The sequence below is a fragment of the Porites lutea genome, chromosome 8 (genome assembly GCF_958299795.1).
Source record: "Porites lutea chromosome 8, jaPorLute2.1, whole genome shotgun sequence".
NCBI lineage: Eukaryota > Metazoa > Cnidaria > Anthozoa > Scleractinia > Poritidae > Porites > Porites lutea.
In genome coordinates, this window is record NC_133208.1 from 11,598,840 (window position 1) to 11,618,556 (window position 19,717).

The 19,717-nt window shown below is 39.1% G+C and overlaps 3 protein-coding genes across 4 annotated transcripts; 2 read left to right on the forward strand and 1 right to left on the reverse strand.

Annotated features, from left to right (window-relative positions):
• The first annotated feature begins 192 nt into the window (after positions 1 to 192).
• LOC140946725 (uncharacterized) lies at positions 193 to 11,014 on the forward strand. 2 transcript variants are annotated; one of them, XM_073395831.1, is made up of 8 exons: positions 193 to 324; positions 1,879 to 2,011; positions 2,618 to 2,690; positions 4,811 to 4,865; positions 4,954 to 5,032; positions 7,912 to 8,073; positions 9,391 to 9,462; positions 10,819 to 11,014. In XM_073395831.1, the coding sequence occupies exons 1-8, from the start codon at positions 199 to 201 to the stop codon at positions 10,908 to 10,910; spliced, it is 792 nt and encodes a 263-aa protein (XP_073251932.1). In that variant the 5' UTR covers positions 193 to 198; the 3' UTR covers positions 10,911 to 11,014. The 2 variants fall into 2 exon arrangements, with proteins under 2 accessions (XP_073251932.1, XP_073251933.1); XM_073395832.1 differs by lacking the exon at positions 9,391 to 9,462.
• A 1,586-nt stretch (positions 11,015 to 12,600) lies between these two features.
• LOC140946230 (octopamine receptor beta-2R-like) lies at positions 12,601 to 14,297 on the forward strand. The gene has a single exon (XM_073395322.1). It carries the CDS (start codon positions 12,740 to 12,742, stop codon positions 13,817 to 13,819), a length of 1,080 nt encoding a protein of 359 aa, XP_073251423.1. The 5' UTR covers positions 12,601 to 12,739; the 3' UTR covers positions 13,820 to 14,297.
• A 3,173-nt stretch (positions 14,298 to 17,470) lies between these two features.
• Positions 17,471 to 19,615, reverse strand: LOC140946084 (octopamine receptor beta-2R-like). Its single transcript, XM_073395160.1, has one exon. The coding sequence runs from the start codon at positions 18,852 to 18,854 to the stop codon at positions 17,790 to 17,792; it is 1,065 nt and encodes a 354-aa protein (XP_073251261.1). The 5' UTR covers positions 18,855 to 19,615; the 3' UTR covers positions 17,471 to 17,789.
• Between the last annotated feature and the right edge of the window lie 102 nt (positions 19,616 to 19,717).

The window sequence follows — 19,717 nt, forward strand, 5'->3', positions numbered from 1 at the left end:
GTATATGGTGTTGTATAGGTGTGATGTATAGGTGTGGGTATATTGTTATTTATTGTACAATAATAATAGGCATATTTAGGTGAATAATAATAATAATCATATATGAAGTACCTACCGCTTTCTGGGGTAAGTAAACGCTGCATCAGATGCCGCGGGCTCTCATTTATGTTCTTTCCAATCAACTTCGCTAAAGAACGTATGGGTCCTAGGAAGCAGGGCTTGAACCGTTCCGCTGGAAAGGCTGCTCAAGGAGGTGCCAACAAAAACAAGCAGCCTAAATCCCTGAAGAACAAACTCAGAGATGTGCAAAGGCTGCTTAAAAAGGCAAGTCTGCAGTCAGCACCAGCAAATCTTGATATGTGTACGCACGTGTTGTTTGCTGCATGTCAGAGAACGGGCCGGTACGGTCATATTCTGACACGTACTTCTCCTTTCTTGTAGCTGCATAAGTTGAATAGTATTGAATTTTCGTAGTGTAATTAGATGAACAAATTCTAAAGCAATCAACTTTCAACTTTTAGGTTTTAACGTGAATTTTCGCAAAAATTGATCACGTCCTCATCTGCCTGTTTAGAACTCTAGAAGGTTCAAGTTTTTCTGTGTTTTAGTGACCTAGTGAGAGTTACACTTCCAAAGATGGTCAAGTTGAGCTGGATTGACCTGCGAGCAGAGGCCCTTTGATCTTCAAAGGGAAGAGGAAAATGAAGAGGAGGAGACTTCCTTTTTCGAGTTATTTAAGAAGATTAAAGAGCCTCTGCTCACAGCATACATGTAGAGCTGACTCAGATTGCAGTTAAATTTACACCAGCATATAAATAAATTAAAAAACTATTAAATAACAAATAACTATCATAAAGCCATGTTAGTGTAAAATTCAGACAAACGACATGGCCTGGAAACAGCAACATAAGACTGGTTGAAAAATAATTAATTGTGACAAACAACACCAAGATGGATAACTGATAAATACCAACAGTGACATGGCCTACTCCTCAAAATGCAAGATGGCTGTATTTGAAATTTAGACATGGGGTATACCCCCCACCCCTTTACTGAGCGGGCTTCTAACATGTGTGAGCCTTTACTAGCCCCTCACTGTAGTTTTTATTCTCCCAAATTTGTGTATCCTTTCTCGTGCTCAAACAAAAGTCAAAATATAGGTGATACTCCCTACAAAAATTGGCTAAATATGAACAACAAGTTCAAGCCATTTTATGTTTTTACATTACGCTTTTTGTACAGCATTTCCTCTGAAACATTTCACACACCTGTAAAAACAGAGGAAGCTCATGTGAGAGGGCTTTTACTTGTACATGATTGTTCAAAGAGGGCAAGCTTTGAAGTAACTTGCTGACACAAGTATCTTTTGAAGAATGAATAGAAACAGGGATGAAGAGATCTTACAGAGCAATACCTTGGTGGTAACCTCATGTTACAGTTGTACATGTATACCATTGTGGGCAATGATACAAAAAAAATGAGCTCAGAAAGCCCCGGACGTAGGTGTCATGGAAACCTAGTACACAAAACCATAAAAATTTAGGTAAATTAAAATTAAAAGGAACCACAGTCAAACCCTGTTAAAGGGTTCACCGACAAGGCCACAGAAAGTGTGCACATTAAGTTTCAGTATTAAACAGGTTGAATTTAGAGAAGATGTACATGTAAGGGCTTTCTTTCCCCAAGGACAAAGCAAACTGTCGGTAACAATGAGTTGTCAGTATTAAGCATAAAGCAGGGTTTGACTGCAATAGCACACCTCCTGAACAAGATATTATTCTTTTCATTATAGTTGTTTGTGGTGCTGAAGACTTGTGTTACAGAACACTGATCTCATTAATAAACATTTTATATATGCTGTTGTTGTTGGTGTTATAGTCTGACCTGCCAGCCACTGTGCGAGTTGTACAAGAAAGAATGCTTGAAGTGTTGAAAGAAACCATCAAAGACAAAGCAAAGGAAGATAAAGAGAAAATAATTATTCAGCGATGTAAGAAAGTGAAATTTTTTGGTAAGTCATAACTTTGCTGCTCAAGGGGTGCCACTGATTTGTGAAACTAACAGGGTTGCTGATGAATCAGATCAAAATATATGTGAATGTAGTCAACCTTAAGCTTATATTAAGGCCTGGCAACCTTACATGTATGTTATTTGCCACTTTAGAAACTTGATGGTAACTGAACCGAGTTAACTTTCGCAAAGAGTTCTGGTACTGTTACTGGGGACAGGTGAAACAAATTGGCCAATAGCTCAGTAATGATACCAGAAGTATTTGCAAAAGCTAACTCAGCCAGTTTCCTTCTGTTTTTTTAAGTGGCAAATAGGAATCCCTGAAATATTTTAGCAGAATCTTCTCATGTAAGTAAGTCCCATTTTTGGCAAGCATATTTCAGACGTTTTTATTAGTGGGAAGGAATTCATGTCATGGGTGTGTGTCAAAAAATATGAATGCAGTTAATTTGTCTACCTTGCTGCTAACTCAATGGTTTACCTTTACCCAGGACGTTTCGGTGAATGAGTCTAAATCTTGCCTATGTACTAAAATCATTTTGTGATGTGATTAATATAATGTTTTATTTAAGTCAATGTTTTCCTTTCTACATTGGTTTATTTTTAGAAAAAAGAAAGCTCTTTAGGAAGTACAAAACCTGTCTGAGAGAGCTAAAAGAATGCAGTGAAAATGAAGAAAGGTTTGTCAGTCTTTCTCCTCATTATCTGTAGGTACATGTATAGGCAGGGTTGTCACCAGAATTTCAAGTTGCCATTTAAACAGCTAGGGATTTTTTCTTTTGGTTCTATTTTTCTTCTATTTTCCAATGAAAGTAGCCAGGGGCCTTTATACTAGCCGAAGGAAATACCCAGCCCCCAGCTCTTGTTGACAACCCTGTCAAGTAACAATAGCCTGTGTGTAGCCGCACTCTCCCCCCGAGGGTGTAGCTACATGTAGGCCAATGTAACAAGGGTTGGTTTTAGGCCACAGGCTATCACCAGTATTTTTTGTCTTTTGTATAAATCAACAAATCTATGGAGTCAATGGGTTTAAAGGGACACAGTAAGCTATGGGACCTCGCTGACCTGGACACTACTTTTGCCAGTTTGAAAAGCGTTTACCTTAACCCGAAATCAAATCTACAGGTACAATACATCTAGAAATCCGCTTCAATCCTACCTAGTGTTTCATTCGATCCTTGATCTTTTACTGAAAATCTCTTTTTGAGCAAACTTTTACTCATCCTATTAGATTATTTTATCATATTTGGTTTAAAACAGTGTTCAAAGGAACATGAACATAAGAGGTTAGAAACGCGTAGGCACTGGGCGGGAGAAATCGCCTTCGTTTACCAAAATAAGGAGAGAAATGAATCAGTAACATTGACGAGATAAAAATCGTTATATATATTTGGAAAATGGATGGAAATGGTTACATATATTGGGAAAATCAAGCGTTCTCAACCGTGAACCTTCCACACAGTACAATCACTCAGACTTCGTGCAATTTCTCACCTCTACTGATGTTCAAATTCAGAAGTATTGGTCGATGTTTGGCTTCCCTTGAAAAATCCATTGGTGAATTCTCAATGGTATATAAAAAATGAGTGCTCTAGATCTGTTGTGGCTTAGGGCCTATAATTACAATTTTGGCTTGTAACAAGTTCAACTTTACAAGGTTTGTTTAGAGTATTCCGGATACGCTTTTGTTTCACGTTCGTCTTGTGACATGCAAATCAGCCAAGAAATGGTATTTAATGCGCATACTGCACCAGCTGACTGTTTCCCTTTAACTTGTACATACAGTATGTACCTAAAGAGCATACAGTAAATTGTATCAAGTTGACATGCAGGTTAGTGCAAGATTTTGTGAAAAGAATAAACTAGCAGTAGATATACCAGAGATTACCAATAATGTTGTAAGTATAATGCTGTGAGCAGATGCTGGGCAGTTAAACATCATCTGAAAAACTATGAACTGATCTGATATACACATTACTAGTATGCTAATTACAGACCCTTGTATCGGGTCAATTGATAGTTGTTGGTTAAAGGACTACAAGAGTCCTAAAATCATGAAATCTTTGTGATTTGTGCCTTTATTAGCCAGTTTACAGTCACTTAATTAAATAATGGTGAAACTGCTTGCACCTGCCATAGTATGCAAAACTGCAATTAGAATGATGCAAAAGATGTGTTGCAATTTTAAATTAAGTTAGAATGAAACCACTGGCCATGTCTGCTAAGAATTATCCTGACATTAGAATTGAGATGTAACACCTTTATGGTAACAGGACACCCAAGGAACCACAGGAAAACCAAAGATTAGTGTGCTGCGTGCCTCAATTACAGAGTGTGAATCATTATTGTTGTACCAATAAAATAGCAGTTGCAGTCAATATATTGCAGTAATAAAAGTTGTGTTGTTACCAAGTTGTGTTCTTCTGAATTAACTTTATTAACTACTCAGCAAAACATACAATAGTCCGGAACCAAGCTCCGCAGTTGGGGAAATGGATACAAAAAAATTGGTGATTAAAGAGAGGGGAAATGGTGGGACCACCCTTTTCCTTCCCCAGTCTGCTACCCAGCTCACCTCGCTCGCCGACTTTTGTGCCTCGTAACTCCAATTTTTGCCATTTTTTTCCCACAGCAGAGCCTGGTCCCAGGCTATACACTGCATAACTGCCCACAATATACTACTGTAGGTTACAACAGTAATGCAAACAAGTTTGACGGTCCATCTAATAATATTGTCATAAATTATATTCTAAAGAAGTACTTTCTTTGCTGCTAAGTCATTTTGTTTACTTTCTTTTAGAAATGCACTGTGGAAAGAACTTGAAGAAATTAAACTACAGTGGAATTATATTATTGTGAGTAGGCATTAAAGAAAAATTTACATATATGTATGTAGCTTTAGTGGCTAAGTTACAGTTTTCTTTGTTGTTTTTTTTGTTATAGCACTTCCCACAAGACGTAAAGTACATTTCTCTCTTTCCTGCCACGTCATACACCAATGTAGAAGTTCTTCAGAAACAAGGTATACAATGGGAAAAAAAGCTAAGCGTTACTTTGACAGTCAAAGGTTGCATAAGCAACACCCCCAGGAAGAAGAAAGAAAGCATCCTTAACTAGAGTTGGCCAAGAGTTGGCCTCTTAGAGAAATTATCCAACTGCCACATTCAGAGAATTTTATAATCGTTCGGCCGCAGCTTAGATGTTTGGATAGATATTTGTGGTTATAAACTTGGGATGCTTTCAATTTCAATGTTAGAACTGACTTGCCAGACCAGAATTTGGCGCGAATTTGATGTAACGTGAATTTAACGCCGGCTAGGTGGGTTACCCCAACTTGAAACATTCACTTGGCAAAATTAGATCTCGGCTGAGAGGGTGCCCGGACTGACAGATCGGGCAACCCGCCTGGGTGGGTCACTCAACCTACAGTATCATGTAAACATGATCAACTCATAATTAAATGGAGAGGTTATATGGACAGGCCAGTTACCCCACATAAGCGGGATACCTCCCCTACCTGGGGTTGTTTAAGTAACTGAACAACTTGTGAAAACGTTTGAAAGGACATGAAGTCAATTTTCCAGTGACGTACTCATTGGCATTGCCGTTATTAGGCCTTAAAGCGCCCATGGCGTATAACGTTTATTATTTAATTGAAAGTACACATTACTACGAGAACCTCTGCGAAAAAAAAATGGCGACGTGATTTCTAAATTGTCGATTTTATGCATACTTTAATTAACAATTAATGAATGAGGCTGAGTATCTTATGAAGAATTTATTATGGAGATCGAGGAGGGTGTTATCTGTCGAGGCCATAGGCCGAGGTGGATAATACCCTCCAAGATCTCCATAATTCTTCATATGATATGAAAGCCTAATTCAATAATTGTTTTATATTCACTCAAAATAATTCATAGTTAGCTAAAACATGCTTACCTCTATCGATGTTAAGTTCACCTTTGATAGTGCATGTTTACGGGTTTTTCAGCTCTGCAAATGTTCTCCAAATAGCAGATGTCGCCGTTCTAGTTGTGTTCCTGCTGTTCATGCCTTTTTTTTAGCTATAATTTCACCTATTTCTTACTCTTGAAACGAGTGAAATGTCCGCCATTTTTTGTTTTCACAACCAAAACAACTCAACTTCGTTTCCAGGTCTTCTCGGTTAACGGTGCCTTAACCTGCAGGAACGCTGCATTTTTGACGTCATTTCCTCGTTAAACACAAAATTCTTCCAAATTTGGTCACCAGTAACTGGTTATGGTGAATTATGTGTGTGCTTTTAGCCAATCAGAATCGGGGAAATATTTTGAATGAATAATAATATTCTTTTAGTAGGATCGCCTGTTTTGTTGCATCAAATTGTAATGCATTTTACGGGCATCTTACTTGCTGTTTCAGTTTGTGAATTGGAAAAATATTTCTAAACTTCCACACTTGTTTACTTGTATCTTAATCACGTGTTCCTTTGTTTTTGAGAGGCTTTCGAGAGAAGACTGAGATGAATGGAGCCGCAAAATGGTGGCAAATTTAAACGTTTTCTTACAGTCAAACCTCTTTAATAGGGATACCAAAGGGACAGAACCAAGTCTCCACTTTACAGAGGTGTCTGTATTACAGTCAAACCTCTTTGATATGGACACCAAAGGGACAGAACCAAGTCTCCACTTTACAGAGGTGTCTGTATTACAGTCAAACCTCTTTGATATGGACACCAAAGGGACAGAACCAAGTGTCCACTTTACAGAGGTGTCTGTATTACAGTCAAACCTCTTTGATATGGACACCAAAGGGACAGAACCAAGTGTCCGCTTTACAGAGGTGTCTGTATTACAGTCAAACCTCTTTGATATGGACACCAAAGGGACAGAACCAAGTGTCCACTTTACAGAGGTGTCTGTATTACAGTCAAACCTCTTTGATATGGACACCAAAGGGACAGAACCAAGTCTCCACTTTACAGAGGTGTCTGTATTACAGTCAAACCTCTTTGATATGGACACCAAAGGGACAGAACCAAGTGTCCACTTTACAGAGGTGTCTGTATTACAGTCAAACCTCTTTGATATGGACACCAAAGGGACAGAACCAAGTGTCCGCTTTACAGAGGTGTCTGTATTACAGTCAAACCTCTTTGATATGGACACCAAAGGGACAGAACCAAGTGTCCACTTTACAGAGGTGTCTGTATTACAGTCAAACCTCTTTGATATGGACACCAAAGGGACAGAACCAAGTCTCCACTTTACAGAGGTGTCTGTATTACAGTCAAACCTCTTTGATATGGACACCAAAGGGACAGAACCAAGTCTCCACTTTACAGAGGTGTCTGTATTACAGTCAAACCTCTTTGATATGGACACCAAAGGGACAGAACCAAGTCTCCACTTTACAGAGGTGTCTGTATTACAGTCAAACCTCTTTGATATGGACACCAAAGGGACAGAACCAAGTGTCCACTTTACAGAGGTGTCTGTATTACAGTCAAACCTCTTTGATATGGACACCAAAGGGACAGAACCAAGTGTCCTCTTTACAGAGGTGTCTGTATTACAGTCAAACCTCTTTAATACGGACACCAAAGGGACAGAACCAAGTGTCCGCTTTACAGAGGTGTCCGTATTACAGTCAAACCTCCTTAATACAGATAGCAAAGGGACAGAACCAAGTGTCCGCTTTACAGAGGTGTCCGTATTATAGAGGTAGGGAATGTATGATTTTTGGCATTTTTGGGACCAAACGAACAGTCCGTATTATAGAGGTGTCCGCAAGGAATGTACCTTCCTTTACTGTTTTGAGCCGCTGTTATTTTCTTGTTTCACTCAATTTGTTGGCAGTTCGGACCAGTTACTTTAAGTCACGCTGTTAAGTTATATATTGAATTCTATTGCAAAATTTTAGAACAAATTCTTAAAGACATCTCAGAGAAGATTGCGATTGGAGAGTTGGAGGATGCATCCGAGACAATTGGACAAATGGGCAAAGGATTTAAACAAACAAAGGCTGAAAAACCAAAGTCAATGGAAGGCAACACTAAACAAGTGGAACAAGAAAGGAAAGATGGTAAGGTATCTATTTATTCACCTGAATGAGAACATAAATGTATTTCTGTTCAGTTATTTTTATAATACAATCTTTGATGTGAAAGCTCGTGTTAACTGGGTAGGTTAAAAGGTTAAAAAAGGTTAAAAGCTTGTTTATAGTGGAAAGAGCACTTAGCTTGTCCAGCTAATTTACAGGCACTCCACTCAAATATTAGAAACAAATAATTCAAATACAACATAACAGGATTAAAAACCCCAACTGGCAGGAGACAACCAGTTGGCTATTTACAAGCGTGGCCGAGAATTTGAACTCGGGACGACCGAGCACAAATCCAGCAAGTGGCCAGAGCGGGACTCGAACCCGGGACCGCCGGATTGCGAGTCCGACGCGCTGACCACTCGGCCACGCTGTCTCCTTAAGTAGATAATAAGACTTTGTAATAAATGAAAGGCGAATGTCGTACTGGCGACACATTTGGTGGGGGAACGCGGCGTTCTAACTTTCCGTCTGGTGAGGGGTACAGGCAGCATTACTCTTCTTCGATGCTCTTCCTTATTGTACCTTAATGGGCGTATGTTTCTTATTACGCGTATCACGAGAATGCTATTTCGTAAAGCTTATTAATTTTGTAGAAATCTATACGCTTTATTGTCACGTGTGAGAAAAGCTTATACGGCCAATCACAATAGCGTACAGCTGTTTTCGTATGTGAAGGTATAACCAATCAACGACAGCGTAGTTGTGTCAAAAGCCCTCACTCGCTCGTACCTCGCTTGTTCGGGTTTTGACACAAACAACTCGTGAATATAACCCCATATGCCACACTTTCTATGACGTAAACTATATCAACTGACTTAACTACACCGGGTACTTATACCCATACTGGGTATTACCTCAAATGTCACACCCTCGATCCTTACCGAGTTAAGATCATCACGCCACCGACGAGAAGTCGACGTTCGAAGTAATATTGCAGTCGGTACCATTTCTATTAAATTATTTTTTCTCTCTCCCCAGTTTTAGCGAGAAGAAGGAAGTATCACCAAGTCGAATTCCAGCCAAACGAAAAACAGCATTAGGAAAGAAAAGCAAAAAGAAAGGAGGGAGGGGGAAAATTGCGAAAATTGAGCTAAGGCCAGGTTGTTTTTTGCCCCGTTGTTAGAATAGAACCTGTGCATTCCCAAAACCAAAAGCTGTATTGTAACATCAGAGACGGAAGCGACTTCGTCGAGTCTCGTCGCTTACTTAGTACTCTAGGTATTGTTGGTCGCCTCAAAAAAGCATGGTTTACGAAACGTCAAGCAGTCAGTGGGTAAAATTCTTATATTTTAATAGAAAGTGAAGATGAGACTCCTCCCAAGGTGAATCTTGATGATGACTTCTTTATTGACACAAGTCCAAGCACAGGTAACAAAAATAATGACTAGTTATATTGTGCGGCAGCGACAGGGTGCGGTGAGAGGGACGGCTGTATTCGCAAGCTATGTTCAAACGGTTTTATTCGAAAATTCACGCTAAAGGATTTCATCCACAAGTTAGAACCGCATACTAAATAAATAAATAAATGGTACCCTGTATGAAGAGGTTTCATTTGAATCGTCACACCATAGAATTTCACCCGCACACTCGGAAGGTACATTATAGCCTGTCCACAGACGTTTCTTCTTGTTTCTTGGACGAATTTTTGCGAGTGCCGAGAACATCAGAAGGAGCGCTAGCGGTTAATAAATCCCCCGCGGTTTTCATTTTCATACGTGCGTTCGACTGAATCTCTAGAAAAATAAAGGGTCTCCGAACAGGCTTAAAGTAGACCGACATACGAAATAAATAGTACCATGTGAAAGTACTGCTGAAGAGGTTTCATTTGAATGGTTACACCATAGGATTTCATCCACAGACTCAAAAGTTTGAACTACATACTAAATAAATAGTACCACGTTTAAGTACTGCTGAAGAGTTTTCATTTGAATGGTCACACCCTAGGATTTCATTCAAAGGCTGAAATTCTGAAATTAATTCGTGTTAATGTTAAAATATAATGTCAGGTTTATTTTCCTTTATCTTCTTATTTAACCCATTCGCTCCTGGGGATTTTGCCGAAAAACGCGTTTTGAAGCTAGTCGAGTGGTTTTCTGGTCACTGTCGTGCTATAAAGAGCTAAAACTTACCACAAACCGGTTTACAGGTCGTACACTTGGCGGCCTTCTGATCCAGATGCAAAATATCAGCTTGCGAAGTTCGGGCATGCGCAGAAAGCAAAATTTCGACAGTTTTTGGGTTTAAAAGTGACACAGCAGTCTTGACTTTTACTTTTCGCTTTCTCTCTTCCCTTCTTTTTTCGCTTTTCTTGCCTCATTTTTTTTTTTCTCTTGCTGGGCATTTAGTAGGCTTCATTTTGGTGGGAAGAGTTTTTAGGAAAGCTTTTAGGATCTTAGGATTAGGTGAAAGGAAAGGTAGGTGGGTAATGGAACAAGATTTTCATGGAGATTTTCAGGTCCTTGTCACGTGGTTTTTTGCTTCTTTCTCCGGTGTCCTTGACTGAATTGTGGTCATTCTGGTATGGTTTGAAAGATCTCTTCACTCTGCACAAGTTAGCGAAGAAAGTTGTCCTTGACCGTTAAAACTGATGACGTCACAAAGGGTAGAAAGGACCTGGATCCGCACGGGCGGTTACGGGCGGTTCAGGGGCGAATGGGTTAAACGACAACGAGAAATTGTGTTTGGTGCTTTAAGTGTTAACTTGATCTCTTCTTTTTTTATCAGAGCCCCCAAGGTTCGAGGAAGAATCCAGAAAAAAGAAAAAGAAAACTAACAAGACACGCAAACGATCGCAGTTTAAATTTGAGAAAAAGTAGGCTGAATTGCACTTGTGAAGCATTATTTAAAAAATTGTATGTTTATATATGTAAATATGTGTACAAACCGTCTGTTAAGTAATTAAAGAAGATATTTATTTGCATAGATCTTGTGTGTGTTAATTTTATTTTTGTCTTTGCAGAAAGGCAAATAAACAAACAACAACAAAAATTGATATTATCTACAAATGGAGGTTTCTAAAAATGAAAAAAATAAGCAATTGTTTAACGTCTGCTGCGAAGAGGCCTACACGCCTGATGTTTTGAAAATAAGTTTTTTTTTTTCATTCTTATTGTTTTTCTCACTCGATTTCCTATCGAAGTTTACGTCTACCTTTCTGTACTCAGAGTCACAACACAGAATGGCCTAAATCCACTACGTTACAACGTATAACGCTTTGCAAGCGTCGTTTAAGGGAGTTTAAACAACGACGACGGCGACGGCTACGAAAACGTCACTTAAAAAGTGAATTTGCGCTGCCTCAAACTTTATCGCGCTTATTCCATCTCGTTTAATTCGTCAAATCTTGGCAAATTTTTTGGGGGTTGAATTCTAAAGGACTGCATCAAAGTTCAGGAAAAGAAAAAGAAAGTTGTTGTCTTTTGTTTCCGTCCTCGACGAAACGTGAAATTAGGCAGTTTCACGTTGTAGTCGTGCAACGACGGCAGAGAAATGTACAAAAAGCGTGATGCATGTGCAAAGTTGTTGTTTTGCTTGTCTAAACCTCTTTCTTTTTTGCCGTTCTCGTTGCCGTCGCCATCGTCGTTGCCTAAACTCCCTTTTAATTCCCAGTGGCGGGCGGGCACAATCGCTGAAAGTGAACGAAAAGTTTACCCGGTACGGTTTTCGAGACGGGACAAAAGCCGTCCAGTACGGCGTGAAGGTCACAGCCTTCAATAAAAAACTTACTGCATTTTTTTTTTCGTTTCACCCATATTAGATTTTGAGACTGAAATAAGTTTTTACTATCATAGTTTGCCATTACTTATGTATAAACAGAATTAGAATTTATTTAATTAACGTGGCGTTTAACGAAGAGTGACGGCGATTAACAAGCAGTGTTGGTGTCTGTTTTGTTTGCCAAGCACTTAATACATATATGTCGGCCATCACAATTTACAGAGCAGTTGAGAGGATTTGAAGTTTCACCTTTATTGTATTTAATCTTGCCTTCGGTTTTGGCTTAAGAAAACAACCTTTCGCACTAAACCGCGGAATTTTTTTCCTAGTTATTGTTTTCTTCCTCATTACTCTAGATTATTATTACAATTAATATTAGTATTAGAATTAGTATTGGCGTTAGTGTTTTGATCGTAACTTAAAAAACAAACAAACGACTCAGTTTCATTTAAAATAACCTGGGTCGACAAAATGGGCACCAAACAATTAACTAAAGGCAATTCCCGCGAGAAATTCCTAAGAATGGAAAAAGCCACAATCCGTGCCTCTGAATGAGTTACAACACGTTGGGTTTTGTCTTTTGGTTCAAAGCCTTGGATACCTTTGATGTTCTCAATTGTTCTCCATAAAAAAGAAATATGGACTTTTAGTTTTTAATTACGCTCTTGGAAATATTATCGGTTCTTTCCAGTTTCCATAACAATAAGCCATTTATTTAGCTGAATGTCGCACTTGATTAGAGTTCAGGCAGGTTGCTGCGTCTGCTTGCCATGCGTTTAAATTTAAAAAAATGAATTTATTCTAATGTCGTTTTTATAGTAGTTAAGTAGCCACGCCACAAGCTTCAGTTCAAGCGCTCCTACTCAAAAGATAACTCTACGATCTTAGCTTTCAAAGAGCAGTTTGGTTTACCCGTCGAAGCCTTTTAATGGCGGAAGGAAGGATAGACAAGTCCGTCACGCCGGGAACCGTCCAGGTTGTTGTTGAATTGATTGTTTTTATCTTCATTACGCTAGCAACGCTTACAGGGAATTCTTTGGTTGTTATTTCGGTGATCAAATTCCGCCATCTTCGGACAAACACGAATTTCATCTTGCTAAGCTTGGCGTTGACCGACTTGAGTATGGTGCTTATAATGGTGTTGAATGCAGTTACAACCGTCACAGGAGAGTGGATTTTTGGAGAGTGGTGCTGCAAAGCGGTCGCTTCTATTGGTCTAACGCTCTCCTTCATTTCAATTCTTCACTTATGTTTCCTGAGCGTGGATCGCTACATCGCTATTCACAAACCACTTCGTTATCAATTCATTGTCACCAGAAGAAGAGTGATCACGTTTCTGTCACTGATTTGGATGTCCGCTGCCGTTATTGTAAACATCCCACTGGCGAATTTTGAATTCAGAGCGGATACCTATGGATGCGCTGATCGCAAGTCCATTAGGACCAACAAGCCATCATCGCCGTATATTTTCTTTCTCGTCGCATTGTTTGTCATCCTCCCCTTCACGATTATTTTCCTTTCAAACGCCCTCGTATTTAAAACAGCTTTCAAGCAAGCGAGGCAGTTGAGCCGAGTTGAAAAAAGCCTGAGAGAATCCTCCGCCGATATTTGCGATCAAGATGACACACGCCCAGTAAAGACAACAGAACCACACTCGCTTAAAAGAGAGATCAAATCTGCGCGAACTTTTGCTCTTGTTGTTGGTATATTTTTATTTTGTTATACACCTTTCTATACTGCGGGTACTTACAGAAAGATTGCTGGACCTGTTAAAGTGCCCTCGATTGTTATGTTGGTAACGATGTGGATTGCTTTTGCCAATTCGTTTTGTAACCCGATTGTTTATGGCTTGAGGTATGCGCCTTTTCGTAAATCCTTTAAACATTTATGTTCTTGTTGTGGTAAACGCGGATCCGTTGAGCGACGGAATTACAGTTGCACCAATTCTAATTCTTCTTGGCGACGCGAAAGACAAGAAACAGTTCTGTCGCGTAACTCAGCAGTGTAGTAAATACATTTAGCTCCTTAAAACAGACTTCCTTGAAAAGAAAAAAAATTTTAAGAAAGTTTTTTTTTGCCAAGTATGGAAAGAGGTCACCGCGGGAATACAAACATCAAATAGCTTTTATTTGAGAAAACACTGGTTATTTCACCGAACTAGAAAAAGGCTGTAAAGTCTGCGATTCCAATTTGTTGCTATGACTTGGCTATTTTAAAAATAAAATTAGCTTGTCACTTAAACTGTAAATTTAGTGTGCTAGACGAAGTGAACATGCATCGGCCCTACAAATTTATGCATGCATACTTAAAATAAAAGAAACACTCGGAAGAGCTCAACTCGTTTTTTGTATTAAAAACAGTAGAAAGCAATTGTAACATTGCTGAAAAGACCGATGATTGCAAGTCGAAATAAAGAAATTTTCTGTTGCTTTTGTAATGAAGTGAATATCCATCGTGTTGTGATTTTTATCGTCTCAGGGGATGCCTAATGGAATTTTTAATAAGGCTGCACTTATCTCCTGTGGAGAAAGTTGCCCTCGCTTAGCTTCTGCTTTTTGTTTTGTTAATCATATTTAAGAAATTTTTACAGAGTAGTTTTAAAGTTAGTATTATATTTAAAAAAAAAAAGAGATTCAAAAAGAAAATTTCTACGGACCAAAAAACCCAAGCCAAATTGGGTGTGTTTATCTTAAAACAAGGAAATGGTGCTTTTAGAATTATTTTTAATTTTTAGCCTGAAGCAAACTTTGACAAATAAATTTTCTTTTTTCGCAGGAACCATCCTCCCGTGTGGTCTTTTCGGAATTGTTTATTTTATGTAAAAATGGATGTAAAGATGAGATTTCTCTTATGACAAAAACAATTTTTTTAGGGAAAAAATTACGGAGGGAAAGGAAGAGCACTAAATGCGATGTTATCATTGAGTGATAAACAGAAACTCGCTAGCCAGCGAAAACGACAGTTCTGCCATTATGGAAATCAAACCCTGAAAAAAATTTTTCCCTCATAATAATTTGAAAAGGAAATAAAAGAAAAACATTAGGGTTTCCATAACTGCAAAATAAACTAATGTTGAATGTTGAGTTAAATTTAATGAGTCAGCTGCTTCGATTTCCATTTCGGCCTGTTCGGCTCCTGTTGATACTGGTCAATTTATGATATTAGAATTAATTTTGAGACGTTTATTTTGTTGCAATAATTTATGCCAGGTGCCCAGATGGTTTTTGACGCTTTTTTCTACTCATTATGTCTCTTTCAGTCTGCTGTTGCGTGCATTATGCTACATTCTACTTTTACTACTCACTGAACGAAAAAATTGATTTACACCAAATTCAAGTTTACGTTATATAATATCATGCGTACTTTGGCCAGTGTTTATCTCCGGGGATGGACTCCCTAAACAAAGAGGAGAGGATGCTCTTGGTCTCGTCTTAAACTCTAAAGTTGGTCGCTCTGAGCGGGTATTAACGACCCAACCTGTACCAATATTTTGATAGAATGGTCAAATAAAGCCATCCTCCCAACCAAAATCACCCTTCATCCTCCCCGCTACGACTCTCCAGGCTTCTCATATGAACTTGATTGATAAATCTAGCTCGATACCCGAGATCTCACCTGGGTGCCAGAGACTTTTCACGCGCGGTTTCTTATGACCGCTCGTGGCTTCGGAATAGGGAAAAAAACCTCTTGTACCCAGGGTACCGTTATTTTTCTCGTACAGAAATTTTGATTTTTTTTTACTAGGAAGTTGGGCGGTCAACATGGCCCGACTTACCCGGACGATAAACATCGGGGGAGACGGGGACGGGGGGGGGGGGGGGGGTAAATAATAAGCGACAAAGTCCGCGCAGTTTTTCAAGAAGGTGAGAAGATGAAGTGCCAATGATGCGTGTCAATAATGCGTCGAGACTTTGCCGTTGGGATTTTCTCCAATGAAACGGTGGACTGAAAAAAAATAACACGATTAATGACACTGATCTACAACATCTATATGATCCGGCAAGTTTTACGTACATCATCATCATCATCATCATCATCATCATCATCATCATCATCATCATCATCATCATCATCATAATAATAATCTTTATTGAGGATACCAATTTCACTGATAAGGATTAACAAAAGAGTCCTCAAGATAATCTGCAAGATCTATACGGATCTTTTATCACTGGAAAGTAAGCAACACAGGGCTTTTGAAGTAAAAAAAGCGAGCAAATGCTGAAAAAAATGCCGAAAGGTTTCAGTAGAAATTCATTCTGATTTCAGCGTGAGGCCAAGTGTTGAGCATGCGTACTTAGGGAACAAGGTGAGAGCGCTATTAAATTGTTTTGTTGACTTTCAAAGGCAATGTAAACAAACGGCAATATCTTAAAATCTACTCATTGGAGTTTAACGAAATTAGGCAGAACTGCAGTTATTACCTCACTCAATGATAACCTAAAAACACAAGTTAAACATAGGAGTTTTGTGACAATTAAAATTTCAAATAATAGCTTTTTTTCAAAAATTACGAGAAACTTAAAAAAACCTTCGAAAACTGAGGGTTATTAAATCGCAAGTTGTTAGCAAATTCTCGAAAATTCATAAAGAAATTAGACAGTTTACAGTTCCATATTTTCCATAAGATCGACGAGATCGAGCGCTCAGCATCACTGGCAGCCACTTTGTTGTTGGTTTCCAAAGAACCGAGCGGGCGGGTGGGCGTCAGGGTTTATAGATAGTCATCTTTGATGCTAGACTGCTAGACTAGGTCAAGATGGCCGCTAATCTCGTACCCAGATCTCACTCTGTTTGACACTGAGAAGTGAGAGATCTGGGTACGAGATTATATGGCCGTCTGTAGCGCTCGTTCTTAACGATCTTACGTGAAAATAGGGGATTGTGAACAGTTTATCTATAAGGAAATCAAATGACTGGATTTTTCTTAAACCTACGAAGTTAAAAATTTTAGGCTTGTTTTAAATCATTCATGTTGTCATGGAAACAATTGAAATCTAGCGTTTAACCAAATCAACTTGATCTTATAAATATATTTTGTCCTTGTGCCTTATACATGCAACGAGTATTAATAACACCCCAATGTCGAAGTGGTCATGATTCACAACCAATCAAACAGTGCTGAGCCACCTTACGCCGACTTGCAAAGCCGTAGCAGGTGTAAGCACAGGCAACATCCGCCCGGAAGTGAGCCTTTTTCTATTTTAAATTTCCTTGAAGTTACCACATTATTTTGTATTGCTAGGTGTCTTTACCCTTATAGAGACGATTTGCCCAAAAACTTGTTTAAAATCACGGCTTAAGGGTGCAAAAAAGCTCACTTCCGGTTGACGTGCGTCACTCAAAAACGTCGCTGCTTAAACTATAGCCTGAGAAAACAGCTGTCATTTGGTGACGCTACTACTGGTTTCCCCGCCAAATGACGTCTGAGAAACGAGAGCAGAATTCCATACTGATGACGCGTCACTACCCAGATCTGGGTAGTTCTTCTGATTGGTTGAATCAAATTTCCCACGCGGTAAGACCAATCAGAAGCACTGCCCAGATCTTGGTAGTGACGCGTCATCAGTATGGAATTTCTGCGCTCGTTTCTCAGACGTCATTTGGCGGCGAAACCAGTGGTAGCCTGTGACAACAGCCGACATTTGGCGACGCTACTTAAACTCCCTTTTAAGATAAACTTGACACACCTACACACGCCCTCTTTAATTACTTTGGTGGTTTAGTAACAAAAAAAGCTACTGCGCATAGTACGTCTACGTTGTAATAATCGTTTAGTATGCTTGCAAGGTGGACGATTGACGTTGTCATAAAGAGCCCGGCGTCAGATTCATGCGCTCTCGTTTGTTTTTCAATACACCAATATTCACCTTAGTGCTGTCCTTAGGAGTGAACCATACTTTTCACAGTCCGCTCCCTTTTTTGTCGAAAAGCGTCAGTACGGCATATTTAATAAAAAGTCAGTGCTTATTTTTTTTTCACTGAACCGAGTTGTTCGATAAAGCTGACAAAGCAGTCCCTTGTCTTTCACGTACCCAAGAAGAATCTGGCGGATAAGCACAATTATAATTGCCTTTCCGTCTACAAGAAATTAAAGTTTTGAACGCCTCACGAAATGGCAAATACCGTAAGGCATAAACAATCGGGTTACAGAACGAGTTGGCAAAAGCAATCCACATCGTTATTAATATAACCCTAGGTGGCACTTTAACAGATCCAGCAATCTTTCTGTAAGTACCCGCAGTGTAGAAAGGTGTATAACAACAAAGAAACAGCCCAATAACAAGGGCAAAAGTTTGCGCAGACTTGATTTCTCTTTTCATAGAATGTGTTTCCGGTGATTTTTCCTGTTGTGTTTCATCTTCGTCGCAAATGTCTGCCAAGGACTCTCTTAGCCTTCGCTCTTCTCGACTCAACTGTCTCGCTTGCCTGAAAGCTGTTCTAAAAACAACGATGTTGGAGAAGAAAATTATTGCGAAGGGTATGATTACAAATACTGAGACGAGAAAAAAGATATACGGCGAAGATGGCTTGTTGCTTTTTAACTCAGTGCATCCATAGGTATAAGCCCTGAATTCAAAATCTGCTAGTGGGATGTTCGTCAAAACGGCTACAGACAGCCAAATCAGCAGTAAAATGTTTCTGACCCTCCTTTTAGTGATAATGAATTGATAACGAAATGGTTTTTGGATAGCGATGTAGCGATCCACGCTTAGGAAACACAAGTGAAGAATTGAAATGAAGGAGAGCGAGAGACCAATTGAAGCGATGGCTTGACAACCCCATTCTCCAAAGATCCACTTCTCAGTCACTGTCGTTGCTGCATTTAAAACCATAATAATAACCATGCTTAGGTCTGTGAAAGCTAAGCTTAGCAGTATGAAGTTCGTGTTTGTCCGAAGATGGCGGAATTTGATAACAGAAATGCAAACCAGTGAGTTGCCTATCGCCGTTGTTAAAATGATGCAAATAAATATCACCATTTCAATGACAATTCTAGCTCTTCCTGACATCGTGGACGCGTATGATTCATCATCAGCCATAGTATCTTAGCGTCAAAATCGTCGGGTAGAACAAAAAGCTGAAGAAGATTTTAATATTGTGTGGCGTGATGTTTCTCGTGGCTACCGTCATTTGATATAAGGATACTTAGCTATGCGTAATTAAGGGTGCTGGCAGATAATCGGATGAAAGACTGTAACAGTTCACAAAAAAGGATAACTTTGTGACACCGAATAGTTTTGAAACTGTGCATAACAAAAAGAGTCTCTAAAGACAGGCGAAAATTATAACTCTGGCATGGACTGTATGCTTACTTTTCAAGGTGTTAGAGTCAGATTATTACACCCAGTGTCGAACGATTCATTGTCGAGAACAAACAATATTGTAAATGAAATTAAACAAAAAAATGGCGTTTTACGCAAGTGTTTCCGACAAGATTTCTTTTTATATCGTTTTGTTTTTAATGGTCACATCAAAATCTCAAACCGATATTTGTTAACTGAACCCATAAATAGATAGCTCTGTGAACGAAGGAAGGATAATCAAATCATGGTTCATCGGAGACTCATTTCAGTGACTTCATTTACACACATGATGTAGACAGTCTGCCAGATCAATTAGAGAAAAGGAAAAAGAGATAAATGATTTTTTTTACGTCGCAGATGTCTGCAGAACGTAAATATAGGATTAATGTAGGATCTTTGCTTTATCGTCATCTTTATTCACACCTAGAAATTCACAGAGGAGTGTTTGCTCAGGCTCGAAACATCGACAGCTAAGATGGAAAAAACCGGTCATAACTGAGCTTCATAAAATTCGAGGCTTTTGACGTTTACTGAGGAAAAAATCCACAAGATTTTTCCGCATAAGGAACGGCTCTCTCCCTTTTTCGCTTCCATCTTTT

Coding starts and splice junctions, on each gene's coding strand:
- LOC140946725 (XM_073395831.1), top strand. CDS start 199: ATGGGTCCTAGGAAGCAGGGCTTGAACCGTTCCGCTGGAAAGGCTGCT. Junction 5,033..7,911: donor AGAAGTTCTTCAGAAACAAG/GTATACAATGGG, acceptor GCAAAATTTTAG/AACAAATTCTTAAAGACATC. Junction 9,463..10,818: donor TGACACAAGTCCAAGCACAG/GTAACAAAAATA, acceptor TTTTTTTATCAG/AGCCCCCAAGGTTCGAGGAA.
- LOC140946230 (XM_073395322.1), top strand. CDS start 12,740: ATGGCGGAAGGAAGGATAGACAAGTCCGTCACGCCGGGAACCGTCCAG.
- LOC140946084 (XM_073395160.1), bottom strand. CDS start 18,854: ATGGCTGATGATGAATCATACGCGTCCACGATGTCAGGAAGAGCTAGA.